Source organism: Rhinoderma darwinii, chromosome 4, assembly GCF_050947455.1.
Source record: "Rhinoderma darwinii isolate aRhiDar2 chromosome 4, aRhiDar2.hap1, whole genome shotgun sequence".
Taxonomy (NCBI): domain Eukaryota; kingdom Metazoa; phylum Chordata; class Amphibia; order Anura; family Rhinodermatidae; genus Rhinoderma; species Rhinoderma darwinii.
The window spans coordinates 196,572,819-196,594,720 of NC_134690.1; the positions used below are offsets into that span (position 1 = coordinate 196,572,819).

The following is a 21,902-nucleotide window of genomic DNA, read 5'->3' on the forward strand; positions in this document are numbered from 1 at the left end:
TACAATATAAAAGTGAATAATAGCAAATATTATTACAGTGACTGATGGGGAGATATATGCAGATAAAACATGTGCTAAATGTTTGTGGATTGCCACCTAAATTAATGAGATTACCATTTTTAGTACAGTGGTTTATGGAATCCCTAAGGCTCTGTACTACAGAGCCAAAGGCACTCTGCCAACAAACACTATATGGCCAAAAGTATTGGGACACACCTCTTAATCATTGAATTTAGGTGTTTCATTCAAGCCCATTGTAACAGGTGTATAAAATAAAGCACATAGCCATGCAGTCTGCCTTTACAAACATTTGTTAAAGAATCTAAAGAGCTCAATGAATTCCAGTGTGGTACTATAATAGGATATTACCATTGCAACAAGTCAGTTCATTAAATTTCTTCCCTCCTAGATAGTCCACGATCAACTGTGGGTGCTATTAAAGTGGAAGCATTTAGGAACCACGTAAAGTTACAGAGCAAAGTCTACGTAAAAACCCCTGTGAGGCGGTTGCTAATTGCCTCATATTAAGGGGGGAAATTCCTTCCAAACTCCAACTATGGCAACCAGAATAAGCCGTATTTCTGAATCAACGTCCAGAAATCTAGTACCTTAACTTGTAATAATATTACACTCAAAAAAGAAGAACTAGACCTTTCTTGAACTTGTTCAAATGACTCAACCATCACAACATCTTGTGGCAGCGAGTTCCATAGTCTCACTGCTCTTACAGTAAAGAAGCCCTGTCTGTGCTGATGTTGAAATCTTCTTTCCTCTAGACATAAATAATTCTCCCTTATCATGCTACAGGCGTAGGTGCATAAAAGTCGCCAAGCATAGTGCATAAATGTCGCCAGCTGACTCAATAACTGCAGAGTTCCAAACCTCATCTGACATTAACATCCGCACAAAACCTATGCGCTAGGGGCTTATTGGCATTGGTCTCCATGGCCGAACAGCTGCTTGCAAGCCTTTCATCACTAAGTACAATACCAAGCATCAGATGGAGTGGTGCAAAGCACATCACCACTGGACACTGGAGCAGTGGAAATGTTTTCTCTGGAGTGATGAATCACGCTTCTCTATATGACCGTCTGATGGACGAGTCTGGGTTTGGCGAATGCCAGGAGAACGTTACCTACCTTACTGCATTGTGCCAAGTGTGTAATTTGGTGGAGGAGGGATAATGCCATGGGATAGTTCTTTAGGGATTGGCCTAGGCCCCTTAGTTCCAGTGAAGGAAAATCTTAATGCTTAATTTTGGACAATTATATGCTTCCCAAATGGGGAAGGCCCTTTTCTATTCCAGCTTAACTGTGCCCCAGTGCACAAAGCAAAGTCCATAAAGGCATGTTTGGGTAAATTTGGTGTGGAAGAACTTGACTGGCCCGCACAGAGCCCTGACCTCAACCCCATCAAACACCTTTGGGATGAGCTAGAATAGAGGCCCTCTCGTTCGACATCAGTGCCTGACCTCACAAATGCCCTTCTGGATGAATGGGAAAACATTCCCACAGACACTCTAAGATATTGTAGAAAGTTTTCCCAGAAGAATGGAAGTTGTTTTAGCTGCAAAGGGAGGACCAGCTAAAAAAATAATGTCTATTGATTCAGAATGGGATGTCATAAAAGCTTCTGTAGATGTCATGTGTAGGTGTCCCAACACTTCTGTCCATATCATGTATACACAATGCTTCTAGGGTAGAAGATATCCATAATACGACATCAAATTTATTTCTAGCAAATTCCTTATGAATCTGACAGTAAAAGCCACTGTATGCCTTTGTATGAAATCAGAGGCATACTGAGGTAGAGTATGGCCTCAAAGACTTCTATGTGTTCCATATTACGGCTACATACAACACATAGATTATACATAGCCATAATCCAGCAGTGTACATGAGCCAGTATGTGTTGCCAATGTTATTGGTCTGTGATAAGCTTATTTTGCACCATATATCCATAATGTTTTTGTGTGAATAAAGAACATATACCATAAGAAATATATTGATGCAAAAATGTGAAAGATTTGTTTTAATATGTAACTTTTTTTTTTAAGCTATGATTGCTTGAAGTTACAGGCCCAAAACCTGAGGCTGCACTACTGACAGATTATTATAACAAGATGTAGACTTGTATCCACACAAGGTCTTCATGTTGTCAAAATTACCACACAAATTATAGGTTTTCACAAAAATAAACTATTAAAACTATTATTTGTTTATGGTTTCTTTAGAAACAATGTTAGGGGGTATCAAAATGGCTAATTGCTCAGAACACCATTTCCTAAAAAGCACCCAGAGGATACCCATAAGCATCCTGAATTTATCATAGACCCCTTTGCTTACCTAGACTACCAGGGAATGTAAATTGAACCCTTTCATTGGCTTAGACCACCAGGTTAATTTTCAAATAACCCTTTTACTGTCCTAGATCACTAGACCTATTTTTAAGAAAACCAGCCCTGGGTTTCTTTTGTCATATTTTCAGGGAAATATTTAATGCAATATAAGAAACCCAGGACAGTTTTTATTGAAATATATTTCCTTATTATGACAGTAATTTCTCAGGCATTGCCATATTATCTGCATATCTTTAAATTCTACTCTTTACACAGACTTTCAGTTCTCATTGGTTACTACAGCACTACATAGAACTTTGCTCCTACACTATTCGCTCATACCTTATGACCTATCAAAGAAGCCTCCTGGGGTTTAGCTTTTAATTGCTTGTCGGCTAGGAAGGTATCTGTAAATAATTTTGGAGAGTATCAATAACACTTATGACACATTTGGTCACGACAATAGGGCCACATTAATTTGAATAATTTGCATGTAATACTACATTTCGCCTGCAGGGAAAAAATGAAATGAAGAAACAAACACGGCGCCACATAGTGTGAGTAAGCCCAAAATCAGTAGTCAGAGTATGACGAATGGATGCTTACCACAGCCGGATAGGTCAATCGCTTTGAACAGATGTAGATCGTGATGAGTGCTGCTGCCAAAAATCCCAAACGGTTACACCTCTGGGTTACCGTGCAATGTTAGAAAATGAATATAAAAAGGGGATTTAAAATAGGCGCTGCTACTCAATCTACATCTGTTCAAAGCGATTGACCTATCCGGCTGTGGTAAGCATCCATTCGTCATACTCTGACTACTGATTTTGGGCTTACTCACACTATGTGGCGCCGTGTTTGTTTCTTCATTTCATTTATTTAGATCTGGTTACGCTACTCTCGAGGGAGGAGTAACCGGAATTTGGAGGATCCTATCTACCTATTAGTTCCCACTGGATTTCATCACTCGTGGGGCTCTTTTGGAATTCGATCTTCCTACACTGGCTGCCGCATTTCCTTTGCTCTATATTGTTCCTTATCGAGAAATTTCCTCCTCACCATTTGGATCCTTTCCATGATGTTGGATTTTACTGACAACAGAGAACTATTGCGTGAACGCCTCATCCTTCAATCAATTGGGGCTGATTTCCCTACAGCAGCATCACTGACAGTGAGTACAGGTTTTACCCCTGAACAAACCAAGTCTATGACTGATCTTTTTCTACTTTTGGAGGACACTTTGAAAAAGGAAGCTCTCCAGAGCATTGACTGTCGTTTTTTGAAATTTTATTTAGATGAAAATATTGCCCCCAGGGGATTAAGAATTTTATTTAATAACCCCTATCCTATCGACAATGCGTTTAAATTTGATTGGCATCAGCATATCAGTCAGTGTAATAAAGGCTTCCTAGAGAGACTGAGAAACAAAAGATGTTCAATCAGTGAGACACTCGTTTTAGAGATCAATTCCTTGAAAAAGGAACTCTTGGTGTTTTCTGAACATCATGACTTCTGTAGATTGGAGATCTCTACCAACAATTGACTAATCCAATACGAAAATGAACTAGTATTAAAAAAGGCGAATAAACTCAAAAGAGATCGGAATGACTATTCTGCGGACCCATTGGGTGATTGGAGAGTGGAGCCTCACCAGCACACCCCTTTACCTAATATCAGACCCAACATTCCAAGGACAATTAAAACTTTCCCTAAAAAAATCACTCATTCCACGGAAGGTTACCAATATCCATCTCCCACCTTTATAAGGACCTTCAAGAACAAATCCAAATACACGGGTAAAGAACCCCTGAACGTAGAAGCTCTAAGCTCCCCATGCATACCTAAAACTAATTTCCCGGCGATTAACTCGAATATTAAGAACACTAACCCTATAAGGGAACCAATTATTCCATCCACGGCTGCCATTTTGACCAATCCTGATATAGTGAGTACTTCCACTAGTTATCAGCTTTCCACTATACCCATCAATGCGTTCAAATCCACGGATCTTGATCTACAACTATCACGTTTAGATCTAATGCCGGGTGTTGTCCCACCACTCTGCCCATCGTCTTCACATCTCAATGATTCCACCAATTCCCACGATTTAGGCAATATTTCATCACTTATGCAACTATCCATTCATAGTACTCCCAACTCCAATGAACAGCTAGTTTTCTCATTACATGATATAGAGTCCCCTTTGAATTCTGTTAACTTGGTAAGGGCCATACAGCATAATGCACACACTTTAAATGAATTCCCTCCTGATCGGCCCTCTACGTCCACTGACAACACCACTTCTACTATTTCTTTTTTGGGCCTTCCATCGGAATTAACCATGCCCCCCATAACCCCGGTATTGAAAAGCAAGGACTGCCTTATACCATACATTTTGAGTCCAAAAATTCAGACCATAACCAGTTTCTTTCCAACAATACAAAAAATCTCGATAAAAAGAAAATTAGAAACGGACAGAGATATAGAGGAAAGAGGGGTGGTAGGAGACGAAAACCCGTCACTACTTCACTTACAGTCAAAAAAACTAAGGAGCACACAGTGAAATTATTTAATTTGTCTTCATACAAACTAAACGACTTTGAAATGAGTTTATTGGGTAAGGGGCTTTCGTTCTGCCCAGTGGCGCCCCCTAACACATTTGAACTGTTCATGGACCTAAATAGATTTATTAGAAAACTAACCCTATCGAGACACTTTTCTTTGGCCAAACATTCCCCAGCATCTCCTGTAAATAGTGATACCCTTGAATATGAATCCTCCCAAAAAATTCTAAGTGTGGAGGTACACCCTAAATCTAATTTTTACCCTATTCATCACCAGGGTGCTTTTGTGGAAACGTTTTCCGCACTGGTCAGCAATGAATTCCGGACATTAGATAAACCTCACTATATGCCAGACAATTTGACCTCAAATGAAAGACGAGCAATTAAAACCTTACGGGGTAATGAAGATATTGTGATCCGCTCTGCTGACAAGGGAGGGGGTATTGTTATCCAGAATAAAAGTGACTATCTAAATGAGACTTCTAGGATACTATCTGACAAATCATTCTATCTAAAATTAATGAACAACCCACTCCCTTCCTATATAGGCGAATATAAAAACTTGAACGATACGGCCTTTCTTGATGGACTACTAACCAAGAAAGAAAAGAATTTTCTAAATGTACCATGTCCTACTTTACCATTTATATATCATCTTCCCAAGATACACAAATGTATGACCAACCCTCCCGGCCGACCCATCATTTCTGGGATTGGATCACTGACTAGTAATTTGTCCCACTACATCGATTTACACCTTCAGCCATTTGTGCTCCAACTACCATCTTACCTGAGAGATTCCACCCAGCTTATTAAAGACTTGCAGGATTTAACAATCAACCCTTCTTCTACTAAAGTATATTTTCTAACAGCAGACGTTACTTCATTATATAGTAACATTCCCCATGGTAAAGGGCTTGAAGTGGTGGAATCAGTTTTAGCCTCTAATCCCATGTTATCAATAGCACAAATACAATTTTCAACCAATTGTGTTGAATATATACTCACACATAATGCTTTTAGTTTTGGCAAGAATTTCTACAACCAGATAAAGGGCTGCGCTATGGGCACTAGATTTGCCCCGGCGTATGCCAATCTGTACATGGGGGAATTTGAGGAGAAGTACATCCTCAACCATCACAATTATAGGAACAATATTCTTCTATATAAACGGTTTATTGATGATTTATTCATAATATGGAATGGGAAGGAAGAGGATTTAGTTTATTTTATGGAAATGATCAATGGAAATGACTACGGGATATCTTTTACTTACACTTTTTCTGCCACATGCATTGATTTTTTAGATCTTACTATTGGCTATGACATAATTACCAACAGCTTCAACACCAGAACACATTTTAAAACGGTCGATGTTAATAGTTACATTGATTTTAAAAGCGCCCATTACCCCCCATGGATCAAGAATGTGCCATTTGGGCAATTCAGGAGAATAAGAAAAAATTGTTCCTCTGACCATATTTTCGAAAAAGAATGCAATATTTTAGAGGGTAGATTTAAAGAAAATAATTTTCCAATTCAACTCATCAAGGGCGCTCGGTCCAGAGCGACTCTATTAACCCAAAAGTCTTGTGTTGCTCCTGAAGAAATAGTGTCGGTATGTGCAGATAGCACAAATGTAAAAGGTAAAAAGAATATGAATAAACACTCGAACAATTTCATCACAGCATATAACAGTGGTCATAACTCCATAAGATCTATTCTGTCTAAACACTGGCACATCCTGAAAAATGATCCATTCCTTAAAGAATCCCTACCAGATAAACCGGGCATAACCTTCAGGCGGTCATCAAATTTGAGGAATTTATTAGCACCAAGTCGGGTTCGTAATACCAAGCCATTCATTTCAAGAACTTTGCCCACCCTAAATGGCTCCTTTAGGTGTGGACAAGGACGTTGCCTATGCTGCGACAATATTTCACACAGAAAGCACTTTTTTTGCTCTAATATAACTAACGAAATATTCCCTATTAGAACTTTTCTTAACTGTGCCAGTAACTTTGTCATCTACCTTTTAGAATGCTCCTGTCACTTACAGTATGTTGGACGGACAATCCAGTGTCTGCGGAGGAGGATTAATAAGCACAGACATAATGTTACAAAAGGTTTCCTGAAACATAGCGTCTCAAGACACTGTGCTGCCTCTCATAAATGTCAATTTGATAAAATCAATATCACCCCCATAGAACAAATATCTGGTGACGTCCCGAATCGTTTCCAGAAATTAAAACAGAGAGAGAATTTCTGGATTTTTAAATTAATGACGTTACACCCGAACGGCTTAAATGACATCTCTGAATCATCCCTCGATTAATATTTTGTTTTTAAAGGTTTTATATATATCTATATGATCATTGTTCTGTTGTTGATTGTCATGAATTTTTGCCCTTAGGCTGAGAGGCAATATATTTTATTAGTAAAATTGGTATTATAATTATCATTGGGTTGCCCCAAAGGAATCTCATTGTTTTGCTAATTCTGTTGTTCTATTCTCCTACTAACAATCCCCTGTTTTTTCATATATTTATACTGATATACGCATTGAAAATAATTGCCGTTAATTCTTAGGTCATGGTCAATTCTATAGCTTTTTAAATATAAAATTTTTTTTCCTGAGAGCTAAAACATATATATATTTTATATATTATCTCCTCATTCAATATATTTTTAATATTTACTACTATCGGCCCCATGATTTATTAACTAAAAGAATGGTCTTTATACATACTTACGTATTTCTGCTCCTGTCATCTTGTTTCTGAGCTATCCATGGTTCTGAAACTTAGATGGTGGCTTCTGCTTTCACACTATTACCATCATTTACTTATTATTAAATCTTGGTTTCTATTTTTATTCTCTCAAATTTATCTGCTTAATTCATTGTGCCGATACAACATAATGTACATTTATATTTTCTTTTTTTTGGTATTATCCAATTAATTTCTTTCAGACACCATATATATATATACACACACATTTTTATGTGTATATATTTTCACATTATATTATACTGTATTATGTGTAACTATGTATATATTGATGATCTTCTCTTTTTTATATACATTCAGTCCTCCACCCCATTTTCCCTTTCTTTTCACTTCATTATATATTTTAGTGGAATTTTATAGTTTACGGTAAAAGGTGCCTTCACATTATACATTGCGGGCTCCTTTTTTCGTTTTTTTATTGTATACTTTTTATATTTTTATAATGTATTGGTCCTTATAAGACCACTATGAGATATTGTTTCTGTTATTATTATTTCGAACATGTGTGTGCATATTTATTGAGGTATATATGTTCATCTGAGCCCCCTCTTTTTATCCCTTGAGCGGTGTGTTTTTTCAAGCCTTATGTCACGATCATTATTTGCCGGTTTTTAGTTGTTACGGTAAACTTTTGGGAATACTTACTGTTGCTGCAAATTTTACAAATTTTACAATGTGTTATTATTGGATTACTCTAGGCTGTCTAAATAATACTGTCATTTTATAATTATACACACACCTGTTTCTTTTTTGTGAGGTTCGAGTTTTGCACACCGATGACGTCATTGGTGCCCTCTGACCTCGATCACATTGGCGGCTTTTTTCCGCGTGTTTCATTTAAAACTGCCTTGTTTTGTCTGTATTTTGTATGGCCTGAGGAAGATGCCGGTGCGGCATTGAAACGCGTAGCCACTTATTAAATAAACACCACTATTTATTTATCCCTGCAGGGAAAAGGCTTGGCCTTCTGCTGCTTTCTCCAAATAACATCAAGGGTTTGTGCTGCCAGGTATACTGTAAAGACGGGGTAGGGAGACAGACAGGTGAGCCCTAATCTACCCGCCACTCAGTCCCTGCCTACTTGCAACGGCCCGTCCTAGGCGACGGCGTACAACTGGGTGACGGTCCCTACTCTCACTATGTGCACGACAGACAGACAGACAAGGGTACATAGAAGCTAAGGGAAATGGGGCAGATGCCCACGGAAACGCCGTGAGCACAAGAGTAGTGAACGAGCCGAGTCAAACCAGGAGTGTACGAGGTATCAAACGCAGAGCAGGAGAGTAGTCAGTAAAGCCAGGGTCAATATGAAGCAGAGGACAAATAGTGCAAGCAGCAGCAGCAGAGCCAGGAAACAAGCAGAATCACAGGCAAAGGAGGAGCAAGAAATGAAGGTATAAATAGACAGAGGGCGGGAGCTAGCTCCGTCTGGCCAGGCTGTGATAGGCTCTCCCACTCCTCAGCCTCTCAGCCTCAGTGGTAGAAGAAGGAGACACTCTATCAGACTTAGGAGCAGGTGCAGACTGACTAACCACGGGCATCGACACAGAAGCTGTGACTGGCAGATCCTTTACAGTACCCCCCCTTTTATGAGGGGCCACTGGACCCTTTCTAGGTGGACCTGGCTTATTGGGGAACCGAAGATGGAACCTCCTGAGCAATACCCCAGCGTGAACATCCCGGGCGGGTACCCAAGTCCTCTCCTCAGGCCCGTATCCTCTCCAATGGACCAGGTACTAGAGGGAGCCTTGGACCATCCTGCTGTCCACAATCTTGGCCACCTCGAATTCTACCCACACAGGGGTGAGAACAGGGACCGGAGGTTTCCTCGAGGGAGCCAAGGACGGGAAGCAGCGTTTCAGGAGGGAGGCATGAAACACGTCGTGTATTCGAAAAGACGGGGGTAACTCCAGTCGGAAGGAGACAGGGATAAGGACTTCAATGACCTTGTACGTCCCTATATACCGGGGAGCAAATTTTTTGGACGGGACTTTAAGGCGCAAATTTTTTGAAGACAGCCACACCAGATCCCCGACCACAAACAAGGGGTTAGCAGAACGTCTTCTATCTGCCTGAGTCCTTTGTATGTTCTGGGACGCCTCTAGCTTCTTCTGCACCTGGGCCCAGGCTGTGCACAGTTCCCGATGAACAACATCTACCTCGGGATTGTTGGAACCAACAGGTGAAACGGAGGAGAACCGTGGATTAAACCCAAAATTACAGAAAAAGGGGGAGACCCCTGACGAGTTACTGACCCGGTTATTAAGGGAAAATTCAGCGAGGGAAATGGAGACCCAAGCATTTTGACAGTCAGAGATAAAACACCTTAAATATTGTTCTAGAGACTGATTAGTCCTCTCGGTTTGGCCATTAGTTTCAGGAAGGAAGGCCGAGGAGAAGGACAGATCAATCTCCAACTTCTTACAGAAGGCTCTCCAAAACAATGAAACAAATTGTACCCATCTGTCAGAAACAATATTGACAGGAACCCCATGGAGACGCAGGATGTGTTTGACAAACAAGGTAGCTAACGTCTTAGCATTGGGTAGTTTCTTGAGGGGCACAAAGTGGCACATCTTACTGAAGCGGTCTACTAAAACCCACACCACCGACTTGCCTTGAGATGGAGGCAGATTGGTGATAAAATCCATGTAGATATGGGTCCAAGGTCTCTGGGGAATGGGCAAAGAACATAGTAAGCCCGCTGATCGGGACCTGGGAGTCTTGGACCTAGCACAAATTTCACAAGCGGCGACGTAGGCCTTAACGTCTTTAAGCAACCCAGGTCACCAATAGTTTCTGGCAATGAGGTGCTTGGTACCCAGGATGCCTGGATGGCCAGATAGTGCAGAGTCATGATTCTCCCTGAGTACCCTTAGCCGGAATTGCAGGGCAACAAAGAGCTTGTTCTCAGGAAGGTTCCCGGGAGCTGAACCTTGATCAGCCGCAATTTCGGAGACAAGGTCAGAATCAACAGAGGAAATGATTACACCTGGGGGCAGAACACAAGCAGGATCTTCCTCCGAAGGAGGGCTGGCCATGAAGCTATGCGACAGTGCATCAGCTTTAATATTTTTAGACCCAGCCCTATAGGTGACCAAAAAGTTGAATCTAGTAAAAAATAACGCCAATCGAGCTTGTCTCGGGTTTAGCATCCGGGCAGATTCTAGGAAAACCAGATTCTTGTGGTCGGTAAGGACCGTTACCTGGTGCCTAGCCAACTCCAGGAAGTGGCGCCACTCTTCAAATGCCCATTTAATGGCTAAGAGTTCGCGGTTGCCAATGTCATAGTTACTCTCAGTGGGTGAGAACTTCCTGGAGAAGTAGGCACAGGGACGGAGTTGGTTGAGGGACCTGGTACCCTGGGACAAGACAGCACCCACTCCCACCTCGGAGGCGTCAACCTCCACGATGAATGGCTCAATTTGGTTAGGCTGAATCAGCACTGGGGCCGAGATAAAGCACTTCTTAAGGACCTCAAAAGCCTGGAGCGCCTCAGGAGGCCAGTGGAGGAGATCAGCACCTTTACGCGTGAGATCCGTAAGAGGCTTAGCGATGACCGAGAAGTTAGCAATAAATCTCCTGTAATAATTAGCAAATCCCAGGAAGCACTGTAACGCCTTCAGGGAGGCAGGTTGGACCCATTCAGCCACAGCCTGAACCTTGGCAGGGTCCATGCGGAATTCATGAGGAGTGAGGATTTGACCCAAAAATGGAATCTCCTGCACCCCAAACACACATTTTTCGGTTTTAGCAAACAGTTTGTTTTCCCGAAGGGCCTGGAGCACCTTCCTGACATGCTCAATGTGGGAGGACCAATCCTTGGAAAACACCAGTATGTCATCAAGGTACAATACAAGAAATACCCCCAGGTAGTCTCTTAAAATCTAATTTATGAAATTCTGGAAGACCGCGGGAGCATTACACAACCCAAAGGGCATGACGAGGTATTCGAAATGACCTTCGGGCGTGTTAAACGCAGTCTTCCACTCATCCCCCTCTTTGATGCGGATAAGGTTATAAGCCTCCCGTAGATCAAACTTAGAGAACCATTGGGCCCCCTGAACCTGATTGAAGAGATCAGGAATCAAAGGAAGGGGATACTGGTTCCTTACAGTCACCTTATTCAAGTTTCGGTAATCGATGCACGGCCTAAGAACACCATCCTTCTTCCCTACGAAGAAGAAGCCAGCACCTACCGGAGAAGTAGAGGGGCGAATGTAACCCTTGGCCAGGCATTCCTGGATATACTCTCTCATGGCTTCACGTTCGGGACAAGAGAGATTAAATATCCTACCCTTAGGGAGCTTAGCTCCTGGTACCAAATCGATTGCGCAATCGTACTCTCTATGAGGAGGTAACACTTCGGGGCCTTTTTAGAAAAAACATCAGCGAAGTCCTGAATAAACTCAGGTAGAGTGTTCACCTCCTCAGGGAGAGAAATAAAATTAACAGAAAAACATGACGTCATTAATTCATTACCCCATTTGGTAAGATCCCCAGTATTCCAGTTAAACATGGGATTATGCATCTGCAACCAGGGTAGGCCTAAAACCAAATCGGACGATAATCCCTGCATCACCAGTACAGAGCACTGCTCCAAATGCATGGAGCCAACAAGGAGTTCAAAAACAGGGGTATGCTGCGTAAAATATCCATTAGCAAGAGGAGTGGAGTCGATACCCACTACCGGGACAGGTTTAGGCAATTCAATCAATGGCATAGCTAGAGACATAGCAAATTCCACAGAAATAATATTAGCAGAAGACCCTGAATCCACGAAGGCACTGCCGGTAGCAGACCTACCACCAAAAGAGACCTGAAAGGGAAGCAAGATCTTATTAGGTTTCATATTAACAGGAAATACCTGTGCGCCCAAGCGACCTCCCCGATGGTCACTTAGGCGCAGAAATTTTCCGGCTGCTTATTCTTACGCCTAGGACAGTTGTTCACTTGATGCTTGTCATCCCCACAGTAGAAGCAGAGACCATTCTTCCTGCAGAACTCTCCACGTTGTTGGAGAGACACGGAGGCCCTGAGTTGCATAGGTTCATCCGAGTTTTCCGTGGAAGGACGAAGCAACGGCACCTCGGGAGCCATCATGGGGGAGCCAGAGGAGAAGGCACAAAAACGTTCAAGTCGTCGTTCCCTGAGACGTCGGTCAAGACGTACAGCTAAAGCCATAACCTGATCTAGAGAGTCAGAAGAGGGATAGCTAACTAACAGGTCCTTCAGGGCGTTCGACAGACCCAATCTAAACTGGCACCTCAAGGCAGGGTCATTCCACCGAGAAGCTACACACCACTTCCTAAAGTCCGAACAGTACTCCTCAACGGGTCTCTTACCCTGACGTAAGGTCACCAGCTGACTCTCGGCAAAGGCAGTCTTGTCAGTCTCGTCTGTGCCCGAGAGCAGAAAAAAAAAGGTCAACAGAGGAAAGTTCAGGGGCGTCGGGAGCCAAGGAGAAGGCCCATTCTTGGGGCCAGTCCTGGAGCCGGGACATAATTATACCCACTCGCTGACTCTCAGAACCTGAGGAGTGGGGCCTCAGACGGAAATAGAGCCTACAACTCTCAAGAAAGGAGAAAAAAGTCTTCTGATCCCCTGAGAACCGGTCAGGCAACTTGAGGTGTGGTTCAAGAGGTGAGGTGGGGGGCACTACCAGGGTAGCATCATGCTGGTTGACCCTCTGAGTCAGGGCTTGGACCTGTAGGGAGAGGCCCTGCATTTGCTGAGCCAGGGTCTCAAGGGGGTCCATAGTTGTGTCAGGGACCAGGGTAGAAAAGGTATATGGGCCTGTGATTATGTAAAGACGGTGTAGGGAGACAGACAGGTGAGCCCTAATCTACCCGCCACTCAGTCCCTGCCTACTTGCAACGGCCCGTCATAGGCAACGGCGTACAACTGGGCGACGGTCCCTACTCTCACTATGTGCACGACAGACAAGGGTACATAGAAGCTAAGGGAAATGGGGCAGATGCCCACGGAAACACCGTGAGCACAAGAGTAGTGAAGGAGCCGAGTCAAACCAGGAGTGTACGAGGTACCAAACGCAGAGCAGGAGAGTAGTCAGTAAAGCCAGGGTCAATATGAAGCAGAGGACAAATAGTACAAGCAGCAGCAGAGCCAGGAAACAAGCAGAATCACAGGCAAAGGAGGAGCAGGAAATGAAGGTATAAATAGACAGAGGGCGGGAGCTAGCTCTGTCTGGCCAGGCTGTGACAGGCTCTCCCACTCCTCAGCCTCCCAGCCTGAGTGGTAGAAGAAGGAGTCACTCTATCAGACTTAGGAGCAGGTGCAGACTGACTAATCACGGGTGTCGACACAGAAGCTGTGTCTGGCACATCCTTTACATACACATTTAAAAAGGGGCTGCAGTGATTCGCAGAGCTTGTGCCTGCTTTACAACCTCATAGTATTAGAAATATTTAATTATAAGTTGAGAGACATTTTAAGTTTAATGGTTTGTCCAAATTTTGGTTACTTTTTTTACTTATTTGTAGAATGGGAAATGATACAGTTTTCTAATATACATGTATGAGAAATTCTGCTCACATATCTTTCTTGTAGAGCATGAGGCCCCTGTCATAGTAGAATGGTACAGCCCACTGATTAGTCCAGTTTAATGTATCCACAGGCAAACCGAATATGACTAAAAGGGCCTGAAAAGGCCTTTACCCCTTCCCGCCGCAGCCCTTTTTCAGATTTTCATTTTCATTTTTTCCTCCTCACATTCCAAAAGCCATAACTTTTTATTTTTCCATCAATATAGTCCTATGAGGGCTTGATTTTTGCAGGACGAGTTGTAGTTTTTTGCTGCACCATTTATTGTGCCATTTGTGGGGTAGAAAATGAAAAAAACAGTGATTCCTCCATTGCTTTTTGCGCGTCGTTTTTACGGAATTCAGTGTGCAATTAAAACAACATGTTAACTTTATTTTGTGGGTCAATACGATTACGGCGATACCAAATATATATATCATTTTTCTATATTTTACTACTTTTACAAGTAAAAACCTAAGTGTAAAAAATTACATTTATTTTGTATCGCCAAATTCCGAGAGCCATAACTTTTTTATTTTTCCATCGATTAAGTGGTATGAGGGTTTATTCGTGGATACGTCAAATGTCGGGAAGGGGTTAATGACCAGCAAAGTTTTTCAGTTTTGCCTCTCTGCTTCTTAGCAGCCATAACTTTTTTTTCATTGACGTGGCTGTATGAAGTCTTGTTTTATGCGGGAGAAATTGTATTTTTATTTTGCGTGGTTGGGGAGTAGAAAAAATTCACTGTGTTATATTATTTGTTTTTACGGCATGAATATAGGAAAAAGCAATTCTCGGCATTGTATTCTTTGTTTATTTTTTTATCTCGTTCATGTTTCACGCTAAATAACTACAACTAGATCTAAAAGCTTTGTCAGCTACCATGCTACATGAGCTGCTTTATGACTATTTGTGCAATCATATGGCACTGTATTAATCTTCAAGCCTGTTTCTACTGACAGTACCTATTTTAGCCTGTAATGTGAATACTGTATGTACGTTTCCTTCTGGAATTCTGTTCTATATGTGACTCTGTATATACTTATGCACAACATTTGTATATATATGTTAAAAGCAGTTTCAAAAAGTTTGAATTGTCAGATATGCCATATAGTTAGTTACGGATCATGGCAATCTTGTCAACCTTTGTATAGTTAGGGATTTGCACCAGAGCGTTGATAGAAATTGGCAGCAAAAGCAGCTGCTATGAGACACAGAAAAAGGAGAGACCCCCCCACAGCTCAGCTTAGCTTCCTCACCCATGTCGACATCATAGGCAGTGTAGCCCATAGTCACCCTGTTCTTATCTTCTCTAAGGCCCCATGCACACAAACGTAAAAACGCCCGTAATCACGGGCCGTAATTACGGGCCCATAGACTTCGATTGGTCACGGGTACCTCCCCGTATGCTTACGGGAAGGTGTCCGTGCCGTTGAAAAATATAGAACATGTCCTATTTCAGGCCGTAATTATGGCACGGGCAGGCCCATAGAAGTCTATGGGGCTCCCGTAATTATGGGTGACTACGTGTGTGCACCCGTAATTACGGGAGCGTTGCTAGGCGACGTCAGTAAATAGTCACTGTCCAGGGTGCTGAAAGAGTTAAATGATCGGCAGTAACTCTTTCAGCACCCTGGACAGTGACTTCCGATCACAATATAGATCAACGTGTAAAAAAAAAATAGAAGTTCATACTTACCCAGAACTCCCTGCTTCTTCCTTCAGTTTGGCCTCCCAGGATGATGTTTCAGCCCATGTGACCGCTGCAGCCAATCACAGGCCAATCACAGGCTGCAGCGGTCACATGGACTGCCGCATCATCCAGGGAGGTCGGGCTGGATGTCAAAAGAGGGACGTGTCACAAGGACAACGGCCGGGTAAGTATGAATTTCTTTTACTTTTACTACGGAAAGGGCTGTCCCTTCTCTCTATCCTGCACAGATAGAGAGAAGGGCTGCCGATTAGTGCAGTGCAATTTTGCAGCGAAAACGTGCCCGTTAATACGGGTGGAATACTGGTGACACCGGACCCGTATTTACGGGCATGGGTCCGTAAATACTGCTGCAATACGGGTCGAATACGTGTGACCAAGGACCCGTATTTACGCCAGTATTTACAGGAGGAAAAAAATACGTTCGTGTGCATGAGGCCTAAATGAAAGGAAGGGGATGAATGAGCACTGGCTCTGGATATAGGGATTTTATAGTGCACCGATTTTCAATTTTTCTAGAAAGCTCCCATAAATTTTTAGATGGGTTTTTAGGTAGCAAAGGGACACTGGGCAAGAAAGAAAAAAAAATGTTTCATGAATGTTTAATAATAATTCCTTTTGTATTACTATTATTATTATTATTATTATTATTATTATTATTATTATTATTATCAACCTGAATAAATTATCTAGGGAGTTAATCCAATATTAATTAGTTTTTTTTCCTTTATCCTTACAAATGGATCGGCTCAACTTGTATATATTCAGTATACTCAGATCCAACATTATGTGCTCAAATTCTATTCATTGATAGAGCTGATCAAAATGTATATGAATCATAAATAATAACAGTGTATATAAATTGTATGATTTTTGTAAAATAACATAATGCAAACAAATGTATTTCTTTTCAGTAGTTTTATTGTAAAAACGCCTCTTTTTTCAGAAATAAATAAAAATATAAGGCAGTGAAATTCACAATTTGCAGTTCAAAATCCTGAAATAGCAAATCTATTTTCATAGTCTTCAAATTGCGTTGAGAACTAAGAAACTTTGAGAACATTATATTCTGAAAATTGTCCATACTAAATATACAGCACAAACATGCAAATTCCTTTTCTGCAGTATCGACTGCAAGTTGACATAAATGTAACTGTTAATGTGTCTCCAATATATAATCCTGAACCTTATGGGTGCAGCATATTTAGCTTGTATGTTAAAGTGTTTCTGGATGCTTAAATGTAGGCAGAGTATAAAAGCATTATATCCCCCACAAGGTATAATCGAGGCTTTGAATGGGAGGGGTAATAATGGAACAGAGGGTCTGGTTATTCGGGTGGCAATATGTTTTTTTAGACGCAGGCAACATTGTTCAGACACAAAGCTGCTTGGATATTTGTTCCCTTTTTTAGGTTTGTACTATGTAACATTGTAATAAAATTATCATTTTTATTCACACATTAGGACAAGGCAATTGACACTGCAAGCACAACATATTTTACACGCAAATATAAAGAGCATCAGACAAGAAGCTACATGTAGTTTATATGGTGAGATCTACTTGATTCAGCACTCACAGAACATTACATGTGTACATATATGTAAGTGCATGTCATGACTGCAGTATCCTGAAGTGACTTGTGGAAACATACAATCTGATTACTTTGCATGTATCTGCTGGTCAAGGTCACAAGTAAAGGACACACATAGAAAACAAAATACATAAGCATTTTATGATTTCGCTACATTCTTTCTTAAGGATCTTCTCCACCGCATATGTTCAGCATATTCATGATGTTCATAGTCCTCATCATCTGGTCTTTCTGGTGGCATTTGGACTACGTAGGGTTGATTGTCAGGCTCAAGGGGTCCACTTTCAGGTTGATAAGGTTCTGGTTGAAAATATTTGTCCGATTGAACAAGACAATTATCTTATAACATTGATTCACGGGAACATTAAGCGTAATCTGGTATGGTAGCTTATAGTAGTTAATTGCCTGAGTCTGTATATATATATATATATATATATATATATATATATATATATATATATATATATATATATATATATATATATATATCTTCTAATTCCAGAAAATGGATAGAAAAGATAGATATTAAATTTGTCAAGTAGATGTATTAGATACAGGCAATTAACTATTTTAAAATTGTTACCAAGTTAATTAGAATTATGCACCAGTTAAAATCAGTGTACTGTATATCAGTTCAGGGATTATTATAAAAATCGGACATTTCACCGAAAGTTATACATTGTGCCATGTTACTGTATATCTTTCAGACTTGTTTTAGCTGTAATAATTTAATGATAATTGTTTTGTGAATTATCCTCATATGTCGTAATAAATAATGGAATGCGTTATGATTAAAGCATATAAGATCTTGCCTGACAAGCAATAGCATTGTAGAGTATATAAGGGATGAGAGGGTCAGTGGTTATTCTAGCAGAGAGCAAGCAGCAGGCTTTAATATATTAGCTTATGGTAACAATGTTAAGTGATTTTAGTGGATATGATCCCATACAAATCATTTACAAGCCACAATTAGTTTATTATTTACATACATCGTTTCTATTTTCTTAGGTTAAATCTCTATATAAAAAGGGTTACCTCAGTTACAGTAGTTAGTAGTTATATTGACCTCTTGTGTAACTGAGACCCTATGTCTTTCATATATTTGACATAACTTTTTCACTACACAATGCAAACAGACTTTGTGAGTTCATATTGCTGTCTTGGATCCCATTCGAATGCTGTTAGTATAAAGAACGGTTTCCCCTTTCTATGATGACAATATAGGTCATTAGCTATATCCATGGTGTCATTTCCCAAAAGAATCATTTCAGATTAAGTACGTGCGCAAACATCTCAGAAACAGGATTTTCATGAATTCAAACTGTAAGCAGCACTGGAGGCTTAGAAAATGTGTTAGCCGGAACCTGAAACAGGTCAAAGAGGATGTTAGTATTTAAAAGTATGAGATGAAAAATACATTGTCTTCCTCCTATACATTACCACAGATTGTACAATTCATTACAATCAACTTTTAGTTTTATGATTTTTAGGCACCGTTACTAAAAACTAAATATGTTTTGCATTATAATTTAAAAAAAAATCTACAATCAAAGTAGAGATGGTTCTCGCAGAACAATCAAGTACATTTTAAAGAGGAGCTCCCATAAAATAAAAATGTCTGAAAAAAGTGTTCACTCAGTAATCCTCTATTAAAATCGCTTAAGGGGGTATTCTAGCCTTTAGCATTTAACATTGGATAGATGATAAATGCTAGATCAGTGTGTGTCTGACCGTAGGGACCCCCACTGATCGCCAGAACAAATGACCCTGCATGCCCCCTGCTGCTTCAGTTTGAGGCCCGGCATGCGCCATGCAGCTCCATTCGAAGTCTATGAGGCTGACGTAAACAGCCAAGCACTGCGCTAGAAATACTAAAGGCTGGAATACCACTTTAATATTCTATTTGCCATTTTTGTGTTTTCTTGGTATTTGACACAGGCATTAGATGTTGGATGACAACCAAGGCTGATTTCAGATGTATTTGGCACTTGGGCAACCAGGTCACAGTGGGCACCTGTGTACCATACTCATGGTGTCTACCCAAACTTGTCTGTTGCTCACAATTTTTTACAGAGCCCATAGGGTTTGTCAGCCTGCATTCTAGAAATCCTAAAAGGAATGTAAATCTTCACCATGCAGTTACATTCCATAGCAAATGTAGATTTTAATGCCATTTTTGGTCTAAGGAAAGCTTTGTGACAACCCCCATGGTCAGTGGAATGCCTGTCATCAATAGATGTCATCAAGCATCTGTTATCTGTGTTTTGGGTTCTTTAGGGAAAAGTGTTATTTTTATAATGTATTGAAAGGGATTTGACTTTTTATTCCTATGCCTTAAATGTAGGTGCTGCTCTGAAATTGAAATTCACTATTAACTTTCGATTTTATATGGTATTTAGTGTAGCGTGGTTGGAATTTAGCTATAACAGGCTATTTCTCCAACATTTTTAAGGATGCCCATTACATGTCAGATTTTTGAGCCCACTGGACTTGCATAGCAGTTACATTTAAAATGTAATATCTAGTTTCACACAGATAAAAAAAATTTTGCTAATATGGCATTCTGTTTTAATGGTGGATACAAAAGCTCAGATATCTGCAATGATATCAGGCAATTCATCTAAAGTTACAGCCTTAGTGGGTTTTAAGACAATAATGGAAGACTTTTTAGGTTACAATAGATATGAATGTATTTGTTTTAACCATGTTAGTAAAAACAGTGTGCATTCTTACTGAGGAATGTTAGCTAGTACTACCATAAACTGCGGAAATTACACATTTGCCAGCGTACCTGGGTATCCTTGACCGTTGTAAGGAATGCTTGCACATAGTGATGCGTCGCAATATCCAGCTGGACCTGTAGGACCTCTGATGCCTTGGTTACCTGGTCGACCAGAAGGCCCCGGTGGCCCTGTGGAGCCTGAAGATCCTGGTGGTCCTGTCCTGGAGTCACCTGGTGGCCCTGATTTTAAAGAAAGAAATACAAAACTCTGAGGTTTTATTTCTATTGTTTTAAAGAAAAACTAATAATACATCTGGCACACAAACTGTCTAGACATATGTGTACAATGTAAAGACAAAAATGTAAAATTTTACATATGTTTTTAATGAAGGAATCAAAAATGAACCAAACATTGCTGGCTTAGCCTTCATTTATGCTTGTTACATATACAATGCCTATTTTATATAAAAAGTGAATTGGCAAGATATAACTAGTCTAACAATATCAATGAATTCATTGGTTGGTTTCCTCTGCTAAGATAAAATAATAACCTCTGGGAAAACTACTACATTTGAAGGCACACTGAATTTCAATTAAAATGTAGAAGTGCATCAACTCTGCTACTCTGTGGCCCAGGGGCTGATGAAGTAATGTTGTTTTTGGAGCAATCACTATTATGGTAAGCTAAAATGTAAATCTTGAACCAAGTGAGGATAAAATTGTTGCAAGCTTGTACATATTATAATGAAAAAATCATGTTTTAACTAGAGAATAAAATACAGAAACAACCAGAAATCTATTCTACAGCCAGGTCTCCAGCAAATAATCAGTCAGTATGGTGAGGAATGGATTAGAGAAGTGCAAGTTTAGATTGTAGGACTATTTGTAATCTAGAATTTCATCTTGTAACATTTTAACAGTACGCTGGAAAATGTGAAATAGGGAGTAACAATAAATATCTGTATCCATATTAAAGTGCTCTATGTTTACTTTCACAAAGTAGAATTGGTTCTGTTGACTTCATCAAGTGGAGTATTACATCAGTGACTGAGTATCAAAGTGTTTAATTTGCAATGTCATGTGTAATCTCGTTTACCTCGTAATCTCGCGAGATTACGTGTGGCTTGCTGGAATCTCACAGAAAAGATTCAGAAGTGTCAGGATTCTGAATACACATGACGTCCAGGCTGGAGGTCATGTGTATTCATTATCAGGACACTTGTGTATGTGGCTGCACATCATTCTAGTAAGAACACTATGTGCTGTGTAAATGAATGGAGAGGAGTGCATGATTCTGATTGGTCACTGATTCGTCAGCATCATTCACTTCTATTCACAACGCCCAGTTAGTAAAACAAGTAAACACGCCCAGTTGGACATATGAAAAAAAAACACGCCCAGTTGTCCATTTCAAAGCTCATTTGCATATATATATATATAAAATAGCTCATAACTTGGCCAAAATTGAACGTTTTAAAAAAAAAAACATGTTACTGTTCTCTACATTGCAGCGCCGATCACATGCAATAGGAGATAGGGATTTGAGAATCTGGTGACAGAGCCTCTTTAAGTAATATAACAGATTAAAAAGGAAAAGATCAGCAACTGTTTTCCAAACCTCTGTTACAATGGTTTTCATTCAA

General features: G+C 40.4%; 1 protein-coding gene across 1 annotated transcript in view; it reads right to left on the bottom strand.

Annotated features, from left to right (window-relative positions):
* Positions 1–16,848: 16,848 nt before the first annotated feature.
* Positions 16,849–21,902, bottom strand: part of COL12A1 (collagen type XII alpha 1 chain) — a 150,054-nt gene continuing 145,000 nt past the window's right edge. The window contains exons 65-66 of the mRNA XM_075862036.1: positions 20,329–20,499; positions 16,849–17,837 (exon numbers count right to left, since the gene is read on the bottom strand). Of these exons, the coding sequence (XP_075718151.1) occupies positions 17,677–17,837; positions 20,329–20,499 (332 nt within the window). The 3' untranslated portion in view covers positions 16,849–17,676. The remainder of the gene's footprint in view (positions 17,838–20,328; positions 20,500–21,902) is intronic.